At 49.8% G+C, this 18,182-nt stretch overlaps 1 protein-coding gene across 1 annotated transcript; it reads right to left on the bottom strand.

The window, feature by feature from the left end:
• Positions 1-7,548: 7,548 nt before the first annotated feature.
• Positions 7,549-16,569, bottom strand: LOC117864370 (uncharacterized). Its single transcript, XM_034748447.2, has 4 exons — positions 16,187-16,569; positions 8,557-8,659; positions 7,926-8,090; positions 7,549-7,831 (listed from the first exon to the last, which is right to left on the bottom strand). The coding sequence occupies exons 1-4, from the start codon at positions 16,453-16,455 to the stop codon at positions 7,700-7,702; spliced, it is 669 nt and encodes a 222-aa protein (XP_034604338.1). The 5' UTR covers positions 16,456-16,569; the 3' UTR covers positions 7,549-7,699.
• Between the last annotated feature and the right edge of the window lie 1,613 nt (positions 16,570-18,182).

The raw sequence follows: 18,182 nt of genomic DNA, 5'->3' as shown, positions 1-18,182 counted from the left end.
GGGAATAAGTGTGAAATCTACACCGACCATAAGAGCTTAAAGTACATTTTCACCCAGCCCGATCTAAATGTAAGGCAAAGGAGGTGGTTAGAACTGGTAAAGGACTACAACGTAGAAATCCACTACCAGCCCAGCAAGGCTAATGTTGTGGCTGACGCCTTAAGCCGGAAATCCTATGGACCGTCCGGACCCGAGAATGCCCGCTTACAAGAGGAAATAGCCTGGTTAAATGTGCACATAGTACCCCAGAATACTAGCTGCAAGCTAAGTGTCCAGCCCACCTTGGAAGATAAAATCCGAGAAGCCCAGGGTTCAAATCAGGACTTAGTAAAAATCCGCAAGTAGACCAGAGAAAATAAAGCCTCGGATTTCAGGGTGGACGAAAAAGGAACCCTGTGGTACAAGGACAGGATTTGTGTCCCCAAGGACGGGGAGTTCAGGCAAACCATCATGGATGTAGCCCATAACTCGGCATACTCCATTCACCCTGGATCCACCAACATGTATGTGGACTTAAAGCAGAAGTATTGGTGGAATGGAATGAAGGCAGACATAGCTCAGTTTGTCGCCCATTGTGATACTTGCCAAAGGGTTAAGGCCGAGCATCAGAAGCCAGCCAGCTTGCTGCAATCATTGCCTATTCCAATTTGGAAGTGGGATGAGATCGGCATGGACTTTGTAGTAGGCTTGCCCAGAACTCAGAAGGGAAATGACTCCATATGGGTAATAGTGGACTGACTCACTAAAGTCGCTCACTACCTACCCGTACGGACCACTTATGGTGGAGAACGACTAGCCCAACTCTACGTCGACAACATTGTGAAGCTGCATGGTGTGCCCAGCCAGATCGTCTCAGATAGAGGAACTCAGTTTACCTCTAGGTTTGGGAGAAGTTTGCATAAAGCCATGGGCACCAAATTGGACTTCAGTTCAGCCTACCACCCCCAGACTGATGGCCAAACAGAGAAGGTGAACCAAATCATGGAAGATATGTTGAGAGCTTGTGTTCTCAGCTATGGCAAGGATTGGGAACAAAGTTTACCCTATGCAGAGTTCTCATACAACAATAGCTATCAAGCCAGCCTAGGCATGTCGCCATTTGAGGCCCTTTATGGTAGAAAGTGTTGGATCCCTTTGATGTGGTCAGAAGTAGGAGAACGCTCCCTAGTCGGACCAGCTTTCATCAAGGAAGCAGAAGACCGTGTGGCAGAAATCCAAGAGAAGCTAAAGGCCGCACAGTCCAGACAGAAGAGCTACTCGGACAAGAGGAGACGGGAATTATGCTTCAATGAGGGAGATTTTGTCTACCTCAAGGTCTCCCCGATTCGGGGTACTCGAAGGTTTCAAGTACAAGGAAAACTAGCGCCTCGGTATATCGGACCTTACCAGGTGTTAAAAAGAGTTGGAGCCATACCTTACCGTATCCAACTGCCTGAGGAAATGTCGGATATACACCCGATATTTCATGTCTCCCAGCTGAGAAAATGTTTGAGAGTACCGGAGGAACAAGTACCGGTGGAGACAATAGACCTACAAAAGGACCTTCGGTATCAAGAAGTGCCCGTCAAGATTTTGGACACCATCACCAGAAGGACAAGAAATACAGCAGTGCGGATTTGCAGAGTACAATGGAGTAGACATGGCGAAGAAGAGGCCACGTGGGAACGCGAGGACGCGTTAAAGAATGAATTTCCCCACCTTTTCAGGACTCAATCGAATCTCGAGGACGAGATTCAATTTAAGTGGGGTAGGTTTGTAACATTCGCGGAAATCACCAACTAAAATCACCCATTAAAAATTGCTTTCAAAATCTTTTTACCACTGAGCTCCCGGAAATCGAAAACTTTCCCGGCAATTTCGCCGTCCCGGCACCTAAGCCGACAGCCATCATCTTTACCCGTGCCCGTAAATCTTGCCATGTGCCGTCGTCAGACCGACGCACGCGTGCTCCGACCGCGTGCCGCAATCGCCGCCGGTTCCCCCTCTTTCTTTCTCTGTTTCCTCCCTCTTTCTTTCTTTTTCCTCTCCCTTCTCCTTTCTTTTTCTTCTTCCTCCTCCTTCTCTCTCCTCCTTTCTTCTTCTTCCTGGCGCCACTCCTCCCGGTTCCTGGCGCCACTCCTTGGGACGGTCCCTCCCCAGCGCCATTACTTCCCCCCGGCGCCTGCACCTCCCTGGCACCATACCGCCGGCTGCTTGGGACCCGTACCCCGGGCCACGTGTTGCCGCCCGACCCCGCTGACCCCGCCTCCAGCCCCGCTCCGCGTTGGCCGACCCCGCCGACCCCTTCCCGCGCCCCTCCTGCACCGGCCCCACCTCCGTCCCCGCTCCACGCCACCCGCTGCCCGAGCCCCTACTGCCGGCCTGGCCCCCACCCCCATGCCGCACACCGCCGACCGCCCGGTCCCCCACCACCGGCCGCCCCTCGCCGGCCTATAAAAAGGGCCGCTCGCCCGGCCTCCCTTGCCACTCCACCACCACCCCAGCTCGCCACCGCCGCCCGTGCGCCACCGCCTGCCGCCGCCGCCCGTGCGCCGCCGCCTCCCACCGGCCACCCCCCTTCCCCATCCTCAAAGCCCCGAGGTGAGAGGCAAAATGGGCTCCCCTCCACTTCCTCTACCGCCCCGGCCCTCGGCTCGCCACCGGCAAGGCCCGTCGAAGATCATGAAGCAGCCGTCCACATTGGGGAAGCCGTCTTCCTTCTCTCCGACGTCCTTCTTTTCTTCTTCGGGCTTCCATCTCCAGTCGCCCTTCACCAGATTGCCTACAAAGTACCTCTTCATGAGGTTGCAATCCTTGTAGGCATGCTTGGCGGGGAACTCGTGGTTTAGGCATGGTCCCTCGAGCAACTTGTCGAAGAAGCCGGGGGTGCCATCGGGAGGCGGCTGTCCCCATTTACGCTCAGCAGCAGCCACGAGGGGAGCCTCGCACCGTTGCTTGTTCTTCTTCTTCTGCTGGCGGTTGGAGGTGCCTTCATCGACATCCTCCTCCCGCTTCGCCTTGCCTTTGGAGCAATCAAAGATTGCCCCAACGGCCTCTTCGCCCAAGGCAAAGCTGGTGGCAATGTTGAGGAGCTCCTCGGTGGTCCATGGGCCCCTACGTCCCAGCTCGTGGACTAGGGACCTGAAGAGGATCCCACCAAGAAGGCTCTGATGACGTCGGCGTCAGCGACATTGGAGAGCTCGGTGCGCTTCCTAGAGAAGCACTAGATGTAGTCTCGGGGGGACTCATCCGACCCCTGGCGGTAGCTTCGGAAGTCCCAGGAATTCCCAGGGCGGATGTACGTGCCTTGGAAGTTCCCTACAAAGATTTCCCTTAGGTCGTTCCAGTTCCGGATCCGACTTGACGGAAGGTGTTCCAGCCAGGCTCACGCTGAGTCGGCTAAGAACAGAGGGAGGTTACGGATGATGAATAGGTCATCATCCGCCCCACCGGCTTGACAGGCAAGCCAGTAGTCACTGAGCCAAAGCCCGGGGTTGGTCTCCCCGGAGTACTTGGCCACATTAGTGGGCTGCCTGAAATGTGCCGGGAACGGCGCGTTCAGGATACGCGTGGAGAAGGCCTTAGGCCCCACTAGGTCGGGGCTCAGGCTCCTGTCTTCTTCGCTGTTGTAGCGGCCACCATGGTGTACGTGATAACCGCGGTCGGCTCCGTCCTCCCTGTCCGCACGGGAGCGCCTCCGTGCGTCCAGGGTGTCACAGGTGTCACAGATGGGACCAACACGCCGGTGGACGGATGGGGCTCTGCCACCTGCAGGTGGTGGGGTCCGTCGAGCGGGCGCGACCCGGTTCCCCCCGGGGGGAGACTGGTGGACAGACTCCCCACACCTTTCGGGAGGCGCGGTGGGCGCTGCCCTGCTGGCGTTGTGCCCACGTCACTGGGACGCGGAGCTCTCCGCCTGCTGAACTGCGGCGCACTCATGTAGGTTGCGCACCTCTTAGTGGGCCTGTCGCTCCTCGGGCATCACTGGCTCGGGAGTCGTCGGAGTAGGGCCGCTGCGGTGGCGATGTTTTTGCTGACGCGTGCGAAGAGTTGAGAACAATCCTCATCCTCGCAGATGCGCCGCTGGACGTCGCGTGCCCATTGACGCGCCCCGCCTTCATTGCGGGGGTGCTCGACCTCCTGATTGGGCACCGCGCGCGCTTCCAGCATACGAGGCTGCTCCGGGACCCTAGCGAGGGCTCCGGCTGTAGTTGCGGCGCATGGTGGGGGAGTGCGCTGCCTCCCTTCGCCGCCATCATCGTTGGACCCCGCGGAGTGCACGTCAGCCATGAAGCACTCACGCGAGGGGTGGTGGCTCCCATTTTCGGAACCAGCGTCAGAGGCCATTTCCATTACACCCACGAACTCATCGTTCGCGGGTGGCACGATCATGGATCGTGCTAGGAGACGACCGTAAGTCATCGCGGCACTGCGTAGGCCGAAGGGCCGCTCCTCCGAAGGAGGCCCCATGGTGCGCGCCCGGCCGCTCATTACCGTTCCGGCGGCAGAGTCGGAGGTGACGGGGTGAGCGGGCAGGATGAGGAGAGGAATAAGCTCAATTCCCTCTCCTGTGGCAAGGAAGTTCAGGCTCCCGAAGCGGATGTGGGAGCCAGGAGCAAAGCCGATGTCGTGGTTGGCCATCCGAAGCCGGTGATGATCATCGTACGCGCAAAGGTCCCCTACCTGGCGCACCAACTGTCGGTGTCAAGAATCACGGGTCAAGACTTTGGCAAGTAAATTTGTTTTTTGTGCGCGTAAGGATCGGATGGTTGCACGAGAGGACGCGGGGTTTATACTGGTTCGGGCAGGAATAGCCCTACGTCCAGTGTGGGAGGCAGCTCGTGTTACTCGTGCAGAGTTTGTAGTAGGGGTTACAAACAAGCGAGAGAGGGAAGCTGGTCCTAAGTCTCTGTGGGTGTGTACTGATGCTCGTGTGGAAGGGTCGTGAGATGGGGGTCGTTCGGTTCGCTTGAATGCCCCTCCCTTTCTCGGGCCCCCTGGTCCTTCTTTTATAGCGTAAGCAGGGCACAGGAGTTATAATCGAGCCTGGAGTAAAGGGAAGTAAAAAAAGGGAAGCTAAGGGAGATAGGCCAAGCCACCGGGGTTGCTGTGGGGTCCCATCAATGACCCAGCGGTCGGCCACTGTAGCCGAGCATGCAAGACGTGCTTGGCGACCGACCACGGTAGCTGTACGAGTTGATGATGACGACTGGCCACCGTAACCATGCACGTCACAGATGACGGGTGACCACTGTTGCCATGCGCACTGACCGGGAGGCGCGGCTGACACGCCCCTATCGCCAAGCCGAGTGGGAAACCGTGCGGCGCACCCTGCAACATGGGCGAGAGTGCCCTGTGACGAATGCCACAGGGGAGGGTTAGGATGGTGCAGCTGTAGCCCTGTGCAGTCGTGGCAGCAGTGCGCTGCCCGAAAACTCCGGCGGGTCACGTCGAGGAACGCGGGCGCCTCTCCGTGTGTCAGAGCCGTGTTCCGGTCATGCACGCCCCACCAGTGGCATTTATGGCAAGATCGGTGGGGGTCCACAAGATCTGCGCCCTCGTCTGCGGGTCCACACATGTCCTAGAGCGAGGCGAAGTTCTATCATGTGGGTCCGGATGCGTCCGACCCCTTGCGCCCGAGGTCGGACAGGCGGAGCCTTGCGACAAGGGGTCGGGCGCGTCCGACCCATGGCTCCTGGGGTCGGGTGAGGCGGAGACCTACCACGAGGGGTTGGGCGCATCCGACCCCTCTCGTCCGGGGGTTGGGCGAGGTGGAACACTCTTGGCTAGGATGAGGAGCGGCCTCTGGGGGTCGGGCGTGTCCGACCCTATGACCCGGGGGTCAGGCTAAGTCGGCGGAGGTCACTATTGCTGGAGGTGGGCCCAGGCCCTTATGATTGTCGTTTAAGGAAAATAAGGAAGTCGTTAATATTTCCCCTAACACATTGTGAGATGATGTAGGCTTAGGATTATAACCTCTAAATCATTATCCCTTGCTACTTACCCATACGCACATAATTATTTTTATAATTATTAGGAATTGATGAGTATCAACCATAAGTGTACTCATATTTGCTTTAGTTGTATTCATGCATAAGTGCAGAAACATCATCAACCTATTCTACTCATATAAATATATATGAAAGGCTTATGTGAAACTTAATAGGTAGAAATAATCCTAGAAAATCATTTATCAAGAGTATTAGCAAAGTAAGAAAGATTTCCGGTAGTTTCACTAGGACTATTAAAAAATGTCATGGAAATGTAATGTTGAAGAGAGAAAAGATGAAGGGAAACATGTAGGCTACTCTAGCTATAACAATTTACATCTAGCGCGTTCACTCAAGAAACTTGCCAGTAGGGTCATGGATCGTTACCAAGACCTGCAGCGTAGTGGAAGAGGAATTGGAGCAGCCGATCTAACGTAGATGCACGTCGGTGTAGAGGAAGTAGTAGATCACAATCGTCTCGTTCTCATCCCAGCAGCAATCTCGCGCCGCTGTATGCTTATCCACACGTGGGTCCATGTGGATTCGCATGGACCACTTTTTGTCAGGTTTTGATGATTTTTACTCCATGTTGATTGTGTCCTTTGATGATTTCTACTGATGATATGTAGAGATTCCTCCATAATATTGTTTTAGATCCAGAAGTCATTCTGATAACAAATGTACTACCGACGATGACAAAATTACCCATGTGCAACTCATATGATTTTTCCATATGGTTGTTTTAACAAGCATTCCACTTACTCCGAAGACATATCCAATTATATTTCACGTAATGGTCTGTTTCGAGGTAACAAAAATCTAACGATTTACATTTCACCCGTCTATGATTTTGCTAATCACCGACCATAAACTCTAGATAGATTGTAAACCATCCAATATCCTTCATTTAGCCCTTTTTTAGATTCGGAGCTAGATTATGACTTCAATCATGATTACTCGTGATAGCCGACATATCCTAACAAGAGCTACAACGACTACTAGATTGTAAACCATCCAATATCCTTTAATTAGCCCCTTTTTTTAGTTCGGAGCCGGATTATGACTTCATCTAGGTACAAAGACTAAAAAAATATTTCTACTCTGTCGCATAAAAATCATGTATTTCAGTAGAAATAGATTGATTTTTCAAGTACTTGCATCTTAGGATTTGAACCCACATCTTCAAGCCTGGTGCGACCCTTGCTTGCCACTGCACCACACGGCAAGCCTGGTGCGACCCTTGCTTGCCACTGCACCACACGGTAACTAGTTATAGTACTATGATAAGCTTTCCTTTTGAACTTTATAGATTTCGATTTCTAGGGGTAGATCTATTAAGGAACTTTATGAAAGACGATCTCCCATAGAAATAGATGAATTTATGCAGGCAGCTCCTTATATGTTCTACCTGTATAAAAATCTATTTCTAGTGGCAGTTCATAGCCGCAATACGCCCCTCCAATTTTAGTGATGGCCCATAATTTAATAAGTTATTTCTGTACTAGTGTCCTCTGCATGTTTTTCACCAACGGCTTCTACAAAACCCACTTCTTTATCAATGAAATGGACACAAAAACAATTGGGCCTGTTTGTTCAAAAAAATATAAATTCACCACTGTACTTTCCATCAACATCTTGCTGAATATCAAGCTACTATATGTCCATTACTTATTCCACTTGTATTTATTTTAGCTGGAACTTTTTTTGAACAAGCCAGATGGAGTAACCCTTTACATCTTGCCAACCAACGCATCAAGGATAGATATCCAATACTTGTAGTCCAGAGGAGAACCAGAATCGTTGATTGGTATGCCATTCACAAAGAAGTAGGGAGTCCCAGTCACACCTCGTGCACAACCGTTCTATGAAAGAAATAAAAAGAGACAAAAAGTTATAACAGGGCAAATAATATGCATAATTAAGAATATACTATCACACGAGAATAGTAGTTGTCACCTTGAAAGATATCCTTGCAGCTTGATCAGATTGTGAATCGTTGAAGCCTGCTTTGTATGCGGCCAAATTGGTTTCGCCAATGATGGACACGACAAGGTTTTTAGTTATTTCATCAACTACTGTAGCTCTTGATTTCGTGTAGGTTGGCTGGTTATAATAACCTTCCTGAAAGTTGATTATTTATATGAATACTATTAATTTGGACAAGGATTGTCACGAAACTATAATAATGTAAGATGAAGTCCAGTATATATGTTTGGAGAACTTAAATCTACTACAGTACTTCCTACAATATTTAGCAAATAAACTATATATTACAGTTGTAAAGGTACGGTCCAGCATGTATGTTTGGAGAACTTAAATCGACTACAGTACTTCCCACAATATTTAGCAAATTAACTATATATTCCAGTTGTAGAAACTCTTAGGTAAGCTCATCTGAATATGATTCTATAACTTAGCATATACGCTCAACATTGTCACATTTGAAAACTGGAATCCAATATATGTTTGGGGGCTAAAGTCAAGTTTCCATTAAATATTTGGCCAAGTTCTCACTATATATATTTAGTAGTTATGTCTAGGTTCCAATATGTCATTACATATGCATGAATGACGAGAGAGACAAAACCTGGTATTTGAAGAATTTCTCGAGCAGAGGATACACGAATGATGGGTTTAGCTTGTTCACCGTATGAATTGACCGGCAAGCAATGAAGGCATAGCTGTGGTAACTGCACATTTCCCAGAGTAAATTGTTATTATTGAACCTGTTAGGAGGGATACCGAAATTTTTAATGCAACATCTATTTTGCATTTTGATGCTTGTCTAATATATCTTCTGCACTTGCATGTAAGTTTTACCAGAGTAAATTGTTACTAAACCGGTTACTGAAAATTTTAATGCAACATCTATTTTGCATTTTAATGCTTGTCTGATGCATCTTGTGCACTTTCATGTAAGTTTTACGCCTACATGTGTATATATGTGAAAGCTGCCATCAATGCCCATTATGGGCAATTCCTAGGAAAATACTCCGTCTGTTTGGTTGGGTCCTGAGCTGTGAAAAAACTGCTATGAGTTATGGAAAAGGTAAAAGTCGTTTGGTTGAAACAGCTGTGAAACTGTAAGTTTGATAAAAAATATCTGTAATACCCTTGAAGGCCTGAAGGACCATTGATATGCAAATTGATCATTGGCTACATGACCATTTTATAAAGGAAAACTTAATTTTTTAAGGTGGCGTTTGGATGCACCGGGTTAGGGATAAGATATAGACCGGGATAAGGATACAAGTATATAATCATTTTCCAATGTTTGTTTTGCACTGGGTTAGGGATTAGGAAATAATCATTGAATAGTTAAAATTCCTCTAAAATACAAAAAATGTATGAACGCTCGAGCATGAGCATGCTTAAATCAATGTTCACTAGATGCGCAAGATTATGCTCGTGCTTCCGATTGAAAAAGGGAAGAAAAGCAAAATCCAAGAATTGCATGGCATGCAACCTCCATTATTTACGGGCAAGAAAGAAACAGAGAAGAAAGAGGACAAGTTCTCAAGTTTACATGCAAAGAAGATGAAAAGAATCTTGCTGCCGCACACAATCGAAGGCGTGTGTGCTAAAAAAAACAGGCCGGCCTTATCTGTTAGAGGGCGTTTGGTTTCAAAGGACAGGATGGAGTGGGATGGTCCCAATTTTAGTAGTGTTTGGATGAGAGTAAAATGGGATAGGATCATCCCCTTAGAGCAATATTCCTCTGATATGGGAGACAACCCCATCCCTCCAAATCGAGCGGACGGGCTCATCCCCGATCGACACCGTCTGACGTGTGTGAGCGAGCAGGAGCTCTAGCTTAGGAGGCGCGGGCGAGGCTGTGGCAGGCCGAGGAACCCATCTCGGGGGCGGTGCAGGCAAGGCAACGACCATGGCCGAGCGGGGAGCTAGCTCCGCCACGGGACCAGCATGGCCGCTGGTGAGCTTAGGCCAGCTCTGTACCGGCCGGCGTGGACGAGCTCCGCCGCGGCTGGCGGGACCTGGAGCTCCGCAGCCGGTCCGGGTGAGCTCCACCGCGGCCGGCGCGCGCGAGCTGAAACCGTGGTTGGCGCGCGCGAGCTCCCCGACGGCGCAGCGGCGAGCTCCTAGGGCGGCGCCGTAGGACCTCCGCGCGCGGCCCTATGGAGCTCGAGGCTGGCGGGGCCTGATTCACGGGCAGCGTGGCTGGGGCGAGCTTCGCCCCGGCGGCTGCTCCATGCCTGGCTGGAGGGCACGAATGGGGAGAGGCAGAAGAGAAGATGGAGGTGACGTACGGTAGGCGAGAGACGGATGCAGGGGAAGAAGGATAAAGGCCCGTGAGGGAAGGAAAAAAAGAAAAATATTGAATAGACAATGACAAGTAGGATCCACTTTTAGATGACAGTGTTAAAATCGTCATCCATCCCATTCCCTCGATCCCCCATACCAAACAAAGAACTGGGATGGACTCGTCCTTCTCAACCAAACATCAAATAGGATCGTCCCATCCAAAAAATACGCGGAAGGGATAATCGCGTCCCACCTTGTCTCCGCACACGCACCCTTAGCTTCGTGATGGTTCTGCACCTGCCTCCTCCAGAGTAGTCAGCACAAGCGTGCGCACGAAGGTGTTGTGCTCGGCGGTAGAGTCATGTGGGGCGAGCGGCGGGCGCCGGGCGGAGGCGCTGGAGGGACTGCTTGAGTTCAGCGCGGCCTTATCTCCTCCCCAAGCCAGCCAGCCTCCTCCCCATCTCCTTCTCTCTTCCTTTCTTCTTCTTCCCCGGTCAAAGCAGAGCAGCTCCCGCTCACCGGCAAAATTTGCGGGCATACCCCACCTCCGGCCGATTCCTCTCACCCACGGCACCACAACCTTCCCATCTCCATCCAGGACCAAGCCCTAGGCGTAGCCAAGCTCAACCTCGATGGGAATCGCGGATCTCGCGCCCTCCATTTCCGCCGGTCGTCCGAGCTCCGCCTGCCATCGAACTCCTACCTCTGGCTGTCTCCCACTCCATCCAGGTATAAAAATCAAACCTCCAAGACCCACTGATGCTCATCTCTCCCTCATTTTCACGCGTGCATCGAGTTTCCACGGCCGTTTTTGGCCTCGCTGCCGGGAAGAGAGGAGGGGGCCGGAGTGGGAAGGGGCCCCACCGCCGGGAGAGAGGAGGAGGGGACCGGGGAAGGGCGCTGCCGGGAAGAGAGGAGGGGGCCGGAGTGGGAGGGGCGCTGCTGGCAGAGGAGGAGACCGGGGAGGGGTGCCACTGGTCATGGGAATAGTTCGTGAGCTCGACGGGAAAGAAGAGAAAACAAAACAACCGCTACGCAACATTACCGATAGCTCAATGGCACGTAGGTAATTTTCGTGGGTAATTTTTGTGAAAAGTTAGAATCTGAAAGCAAAAGCAGGGTGAGGGTGACGTGAGTTTTGTAGCTACTTTAGCTGTGACTTTGGGTGGAAGCTAGCTCTTTTGATTAGCTTTGGCTTTTTGGAGAACAGCATGTTGAAAAACTCAACCAAAGAGAGCCGTGAACTTATTATTGTGCCGTTGCTTTGCTACATATTATGTTTATTAAGTAAAAAGATCACAACGCAATATCACAAAATTTTGGCAAAACAATTATAAACCGCAATTTTGAATTGCGGTTCACAAATATTTATGATAAAGCATGGTCCTGCAGTGGTTCTGAAAGATATATTGTGATTTTTGTGAAATTTACCCTTGCATTTTAGGAATTGTTGACACAGACAACATAGTATTGCAATAGCATCGATTTTTTTTTTGAAGAGTCAATAACACTGATATAGTTACACAGAGATGAGCAGGGCGGAAAAATATTGCATGTCTTTTGTTTATGCTACCTTACATCTTAGCCTCTTTGGACAAATAACACACACTTGTCCTCCTACTAGTGTTTTTACATCAGTTGTATACTGTGTTATTTCGCAAAGTGTAAATTGCATCCACCATACAATAACGATATATCACTTTGGTCCAACAAGTTGCAAATATGCAAATAAATAAACAAACTTGTGAAACATGTGCATATACGGTCACACGTACACCACCCCGAGCATATTTTGCCATGTATACATATACGTACGTCACAAGTATTAATGTTAAGAAAACAAAAGGAAAAATACAAATTTATCAAATTTTCACGTCGATCAACGTCGAGAGATATCAGGGCAAGTATTGGCATGCAGTGCACGATAAGTGTGAACAGTATGTCTTTGTAGCTTTGAAAAACATTTTTGAATCCAGTCATGTTTCACAAAGAGAATCAAGGAAATGTCGTGTTAGTGTATTGCTAACTGTTTGTTCCAATCAAAGCACAATCCAGTCAGCCGCTAAACCAACAAGTCTACTTGATATACTATACACTCGTGTAGCCTTAAAGCACCGTATAGATATAGAAAATTGATGAGAATATGTTAATTCACTATTTTGATTGTATTGTCGTCAAAATATCCTCAACAATGTACATACAACCATACATGCACATGTTTGCAAATGATTTGCAAGTTGTTGGATTAAAATGATACAAACGTATAAGTGCAATTTATTCTTCCTCGAATGAAAAGGCGAGGAAAATATTGGGATGGGATACATAACATTTGAGGTTCGCTGGAAATGAAATTAACATAAACAAAGTATGGTGACTTTTGTTTGGTGAAACGTGAGCATTCTCTTGTTCTTTAGATAATATAAAGTATGGTCTATTCGGAAAAGTAAGATCACTTATTATTCTAGCCTCTTCTTTAGCCTAAAGACTGGGCCAGGTTGGGCCTGGTGAATTGACATATACCAAGCCCAAAGCACTTCGTGTTATGGGGCATTTATTATTTTTCTGTCTTGTCGTCAGGAAGGTCCCCTTTCTAACTGGCATGCCCTTTGCTGTTTCATAAATTAAAATGGATAACAGATTTTTGGTCTCAAAGAACATAATTTTTATTCACCTTGCAAGAAATTTAGGTAGGAAGGTGCATATGTCCTCTTTGCCAGTAAATTTTAAACATACACACAACTGCGCCATAGAGGGCTTTTATTTCATCTCACTACAACATGACGTGAGATATTGGGATGATCTGGGAAATGGTTTATCTGATTATTGACACAATAGGTCTTTCTTCCATGATTTATGGGACAGCGAGTACTTGGCATGGACAGGGCAGTTCAAGCATCACCCAACTTAGGGCAGATAGGTCTTTTAGCTTCTTGTAGAAACTGACATGCTCTAGTACTCTAGTCAACAACGCATTGTTGACTCGATGGAAGCAGACATGAGCTCCAAACAAGGCATGTCTCACTCCAGAAGGAACAGATGAGTGGCTACAAAAGATAATGAAAGAGCAGGGGATGAGCACTGTCTCTAATAAATATCATTGACTATTACTTTTTTTTTCGGAGTTTCAGACTCTATACATCCTCTGAATTACCAATGCCACGAAGAAACTTTTCTTTTCTTGCGGCGAGGCCCCCGCGTCGCTCCTAGTGGGCGACTCGGGCGGCACCTGAGCTATCGCCACCGCGAGCCCCCTCCCCTCGTCCCTCTTCCTCGCCACCGCTAGAGCAGGCCAGCGAAAGTCAGGCCAGCGAAAGTCCGGTCAGCTGCAGGGACAGCGGCGGCGAGGCTTCCTTTTCCTCTTCCCCATGTTCCGCGAGGCCTTTTGGAGGTCAGAGGCAGCGATTCGGCATCCCCGAGGCCGGATCTCGCTGGGGCACGCCACTCCTGCCGGCATACGGGGTCCCATGGCCGAGGTTCTGGCGAGCGCGCGAGGTCTTGCCGCCGCACAAGCGGCCGCAATGACGGCGGCAGCGGGGCCTTCTCGCACCTTGTGCTCGCCAGTCATCACCGTGGCCAGGCATGGTCGGAGCTCCGGCGTGGGCCGGCCAAGGCGACAGTTCTCGGTTCCGGGAGCTAGCTCAGGCGGAAATCCACAAGGAAAAATCCTCAACGAGCTTTGTGCTGGGTTCGACAACGGCGACATCCGCGGGTGCCGCTCTCCTCAGTGGAGGCGTTGTCAAATTCCCTATCATTGTGCTGGTGCGGCCACGATGGGTGGGCTACAAATTGCAAGGAGAAATCCAAGCCTGGCATCGCTTCGGTAATGACAATGGCGACGCCTTCGGGCGCCGTTCTCCTCCATGGAGGCTTTGTCGAGATGCCTTCGACTCACGCGCTACTGCTGCATGCTCCCCAATGAAGCAGGAGTTGCTCCCTCCCACCACCAAGGTGTTGGTACTGCTTTTAAGACCTCGCCCTCCCTCACCCTATTGATACTGCAGGGAAGTGTTTATTGCCGGTGCCTATGCTCTGTCATCATCCTCCTTCCTTGATTGCACTGCCTCATCGTATGCTGGGTTAGCAGGACCATGATCCCCTCTATTGGATCTCCCTATTCTTCTCTCGATGGCTCTTCCTCCTTTGTGGTTTCCTCCCAAAATGGGTGTAGAAGGGTGTCATTTGGATCTCGGATGGACCTCCAAGGTATCGCAATCAAGACTGTCATCTGTTGGCTCTACAACTCAATGCTCCACGGTTGCAGAATGGGGATCGACAAAGTATAGTTTTATTTTGGTGGTAACATAGACCAGTGAAAAGGTGTATTGCCCCCCATATGGTTGAGTGTCACTAGTAGAGAATTGACCTTCCATCCAGGTACTTTTATCCCTGTTGACTTTGGATCCGGAACTAAAGTGCCTTTAGTCCCGGGTCAAAAATGAGGCACCGATGGGAGGGACTTTAGTCCCAGTTGTAAAGACCAACCGGTACTAAAGCCCCCCTTTAATCCTGGTTGTAACAGCTTGTGGGACGAGGGGGCGTTTTGTCCCATTTGGAAACACCAACCGAGACTAAAGGCTCCCCCTTTATTCCCGGTTGGAATTCGAACAGGGACTAAAGGGGGGCGTTTAGTCCTGATTGGTGGCTCTAACCGGGACAAAATATCCTTTCCACGCGGCCCCCTCTCTTTCCACCTTATCTTCTCTTCACCCTTTCTCCCTTATCCTCGTGCAGGCATGCAGTGCTCTCCTCCTCTCCCTACTTTCATCCTCCAAGTGCTTCCTCGCTCTCTCCCTCCACCGGCGGCTCCTCTCCTCCTCTCCCCCCTCCCGCTGCCGCCGCCTCCCCTCCTCCCACTGCCGTCGCCTTCCTCTCCCGCCCACTCCCCCTCTGCTGCCCCTCTCCTTCCCCCTCTGCTCGCCCCTCACTGGTAGTGAGGCGCGGCAGCGGGGCAAGGGCAGGGTAGTGGCACGCGGGGCAGCAGCGCCGGCTAACCGAAGGCGGCGGGGCGAGATGGCATGGCCGGGCAGCGGGCAGTGCGGGTGGCCTATTTTTATTTTTTTTAAACTTACCAACCGGTACCAAAGGGGGTCTTTAGTCCCAAGTGAATGCTGCGGGACTAAAGGACCCCCTTTTGTGTCGAATAGTTAGTCCTGGTTGGATTTTCTAGATCTATGACCCCTACCAACCGGGACTAAAAGGTCCGTTTTCCACCAGTGTGTTTTGATTTTTTTTCTTAATCTTTGGTTCTGGACTTGCATTGTGGGCTGTTTGTGCTATTATGTTGTCCTAGGTGTTGTGTTGTGTTTTGTAAAATTGAACCTTATGTTTAATGAGCTTGCAAGAAGCTCCATAATGAATGAAAAGGTGGGATGCTCTCCCCCGTTCTCTAAAAAATACTTTTTTTCTTTTTTCTAAAGACTATATTGCTTTTTTATAAGTATCTAAAGATAAAAGTTACGAGAGATTATTACTTTTTTCTAATTAAGTATGTAATTAATATTGCTATCAACCTCATCCAACAAACCTACCCATGTATTTTACTGGAGATTGATGTTTTGGACTTTGACTGTATATTCCATCCGTTCCGCAAAGAGCGTACCTTTAGTTCCGTCCTAAGTCAGCTATTTATGTTTGACCAAGTTTATATAAAAATACATCAATGCTTTTGATGTCTAGCCAGTTTTATTAAATTCGTTATGAAATATATTTTCACAGCATACCTATTTAGTGTTATAAATATTGGTACTTTCCGTTATAAACTTGATCAAACTTAAATAGTTTGACTTAGGACAAACCTAAATGAACACTCTTTGCGGGACAGAGGGAGTATAAGTTTTATTTATCAAACTAGACGCGCATAAGTAGTTTTTTTAAAAAAGAAAAATAAAGTAACAGAGAACGGACTTTCTAAAAGAAAAGTAACGAACGACAGAGCAGGACTAAGTTGTACTCACGGTAGCGGGAAGAGGTGCACAACGACAGACACGCGCGAGCCGTAGTGCTCGACGGCCTTCTTGAGCGCCGGCCACGCGTCGCGGCTGTCGGGGCAGACCGGGTCGAAGAACGCCTCAACCACCACCGTCTCGCCCCACGCCGGCGGCTTCCCGCCGTACACGAACCCGTCCGTCCTCGCCGGGATCGGGATCTGCGCGCGGCAGACCAAGCACGCGCAGCACCCGATGATCCCCAGGAGCAGAAGAGAGACACGACGGCTGGATTCCATCTCACACAGTCACCCTCCGTAGCGTGCGACTTGGCCTCTCGCGTGTCAATTTGCTCAACTAGCACCTCTGCTCTGTACATGCAAAGCTTGTACGCTTAGAGCAAGCTGGTGAGGACAATATATAGTATAACGCTAACGAATCTCTGAAGGATCAGACACAGAATGAGTGCCCCTGAGTTGCGCAGACACTTCGCCGAAAGTGAAGTGGGTGCTGACGGCTACCTCTCAACGACTTCATGGGCATGGTGACATTCCGGTAACCGGAGAAGGTGCCGGCCTGGGCCGGCCCACATGATGACATCATAAGGATGTTAAGATGATGGGATTCTTTTGACGGCAGGCAGGAATTTCGCTTGACAAAAATCGTATAATTCCAAAGGGATACTTTTGAATTTTCTTGTTCCAAATGGGTCCTGATGATGATGTTTGCGGGTTTTATATGGAGTAGCTACCTGAAGTTTGGTTAAAGGTTGCTACGAGCCCTCATCTCCCAGGGAACACGTATCATCAGTGAAGTTGAGCACGGAAACTTTATATATTATCAAGTATTCAAGTCATCGAGACAATTGCAGATTAAGCTAGTTTCTCTAGCACTATCCATTTAATTGACGTTGCCATTGACAAAAAGAAATCATACACATGACCTACAGGTTCAACGATTGAAAGCTTTAGGTGCAGTTTTATGTTCAGAAAAAGGTCTATTTTACTTCCTTCATCTATTCACTTCATACCCATCCCACCTCCAACCACTCTGGAACTCACATTCCATCCAACACTTTTTTCCCGATTATCTTTGGACCTAGGACTAAAGGATTTTTAGTCCCGGGTCAACAATTCATCACCGATTGGGAGCTCTTTAGTCCCGGTTGGTAATATCAACCAGGACTAAAGAGCCCCCATTAGTCCCGGTTGTAATAGCTAGTGGGAGAAGAGAGATTTTTTATCCCGGTTGAAAACACCAACCGAGACTAAAGGCCCCCCTTTAGTCACGGTTGGAATTACCAACCGGGACTAAATCTTTAGTCCCGGTTGGTAATTCCAACAGGGACTAGGGGGACCTTTAGTCCTAGCTGTGTTTTCAACCAGAACTAAATTCCTCCCCGGGGTTCTCTCTCTCCACCTTATCTCCTCCTCTCCCCTCCTTATCCCGCGCACGCCCTGAGCTGCACACTCCTCCAGCGGGGCGGGGCACAAGCGGCACGGGCCAGCCTTCGGCGGGCGGGCGGGCGACCATACGGAGCGGCCGGACTGAACGGCGGACAGAGCGAGCGGGCGGGCGAGCGGCAGAGGGAGCGAGCGGGCAGGTGAGTGGCGGACGGAGTGGCGGGCGGGCGGCCGCGACGCGAGTGAGCGGTGGGCGGCTATCGCGGACGGAGCGGCGCCGCCACTGCGCTGGCGGGTGAGGGCCCGGCATGGAGCGGGTCCGAAGCGGGCACTTCTTTTTATTTTGTTTTAACGTTTTTAGTCTCGGTTGGTAATACCCACCGGGACTAAAGATCCCCTTTAGTCCCGGGTGAATAACCTGGGTCTAAAGATGAGACCTTTTGTCCCGAATTGTTAATCCCGGTTGATCTTTGGAGAGATATGTGGACTAACGGTGGGTTTTCCACCGGTGAACAAAAATATTGGCTTAATTTCCCTCGTACTATTCATAGCGTATTTAACACTTCTGTCAACAGATAAACAAAGTTAATATGCGTTCAAGATAGAGGCATTTAGAGTAAAAA

This window comes from Setaria viridis, chromosome 7 (assembly GCF_005286985.2).
Source record: "Setaria viridis chromosome 7, Setaria_viridis_v4.0, whole genome shotgun sequence".
Lineage (NCBI taxonomy): Eukaryota > Viridiplantae > Streptophyta > Magnoliopsida > Poales > Poaceae > Setaria > Setaria viridis.
Note: the sequence above shows the minus strand (reverse complement) of the source record. Positions and strands in the feature narration are given on the sequence as shown.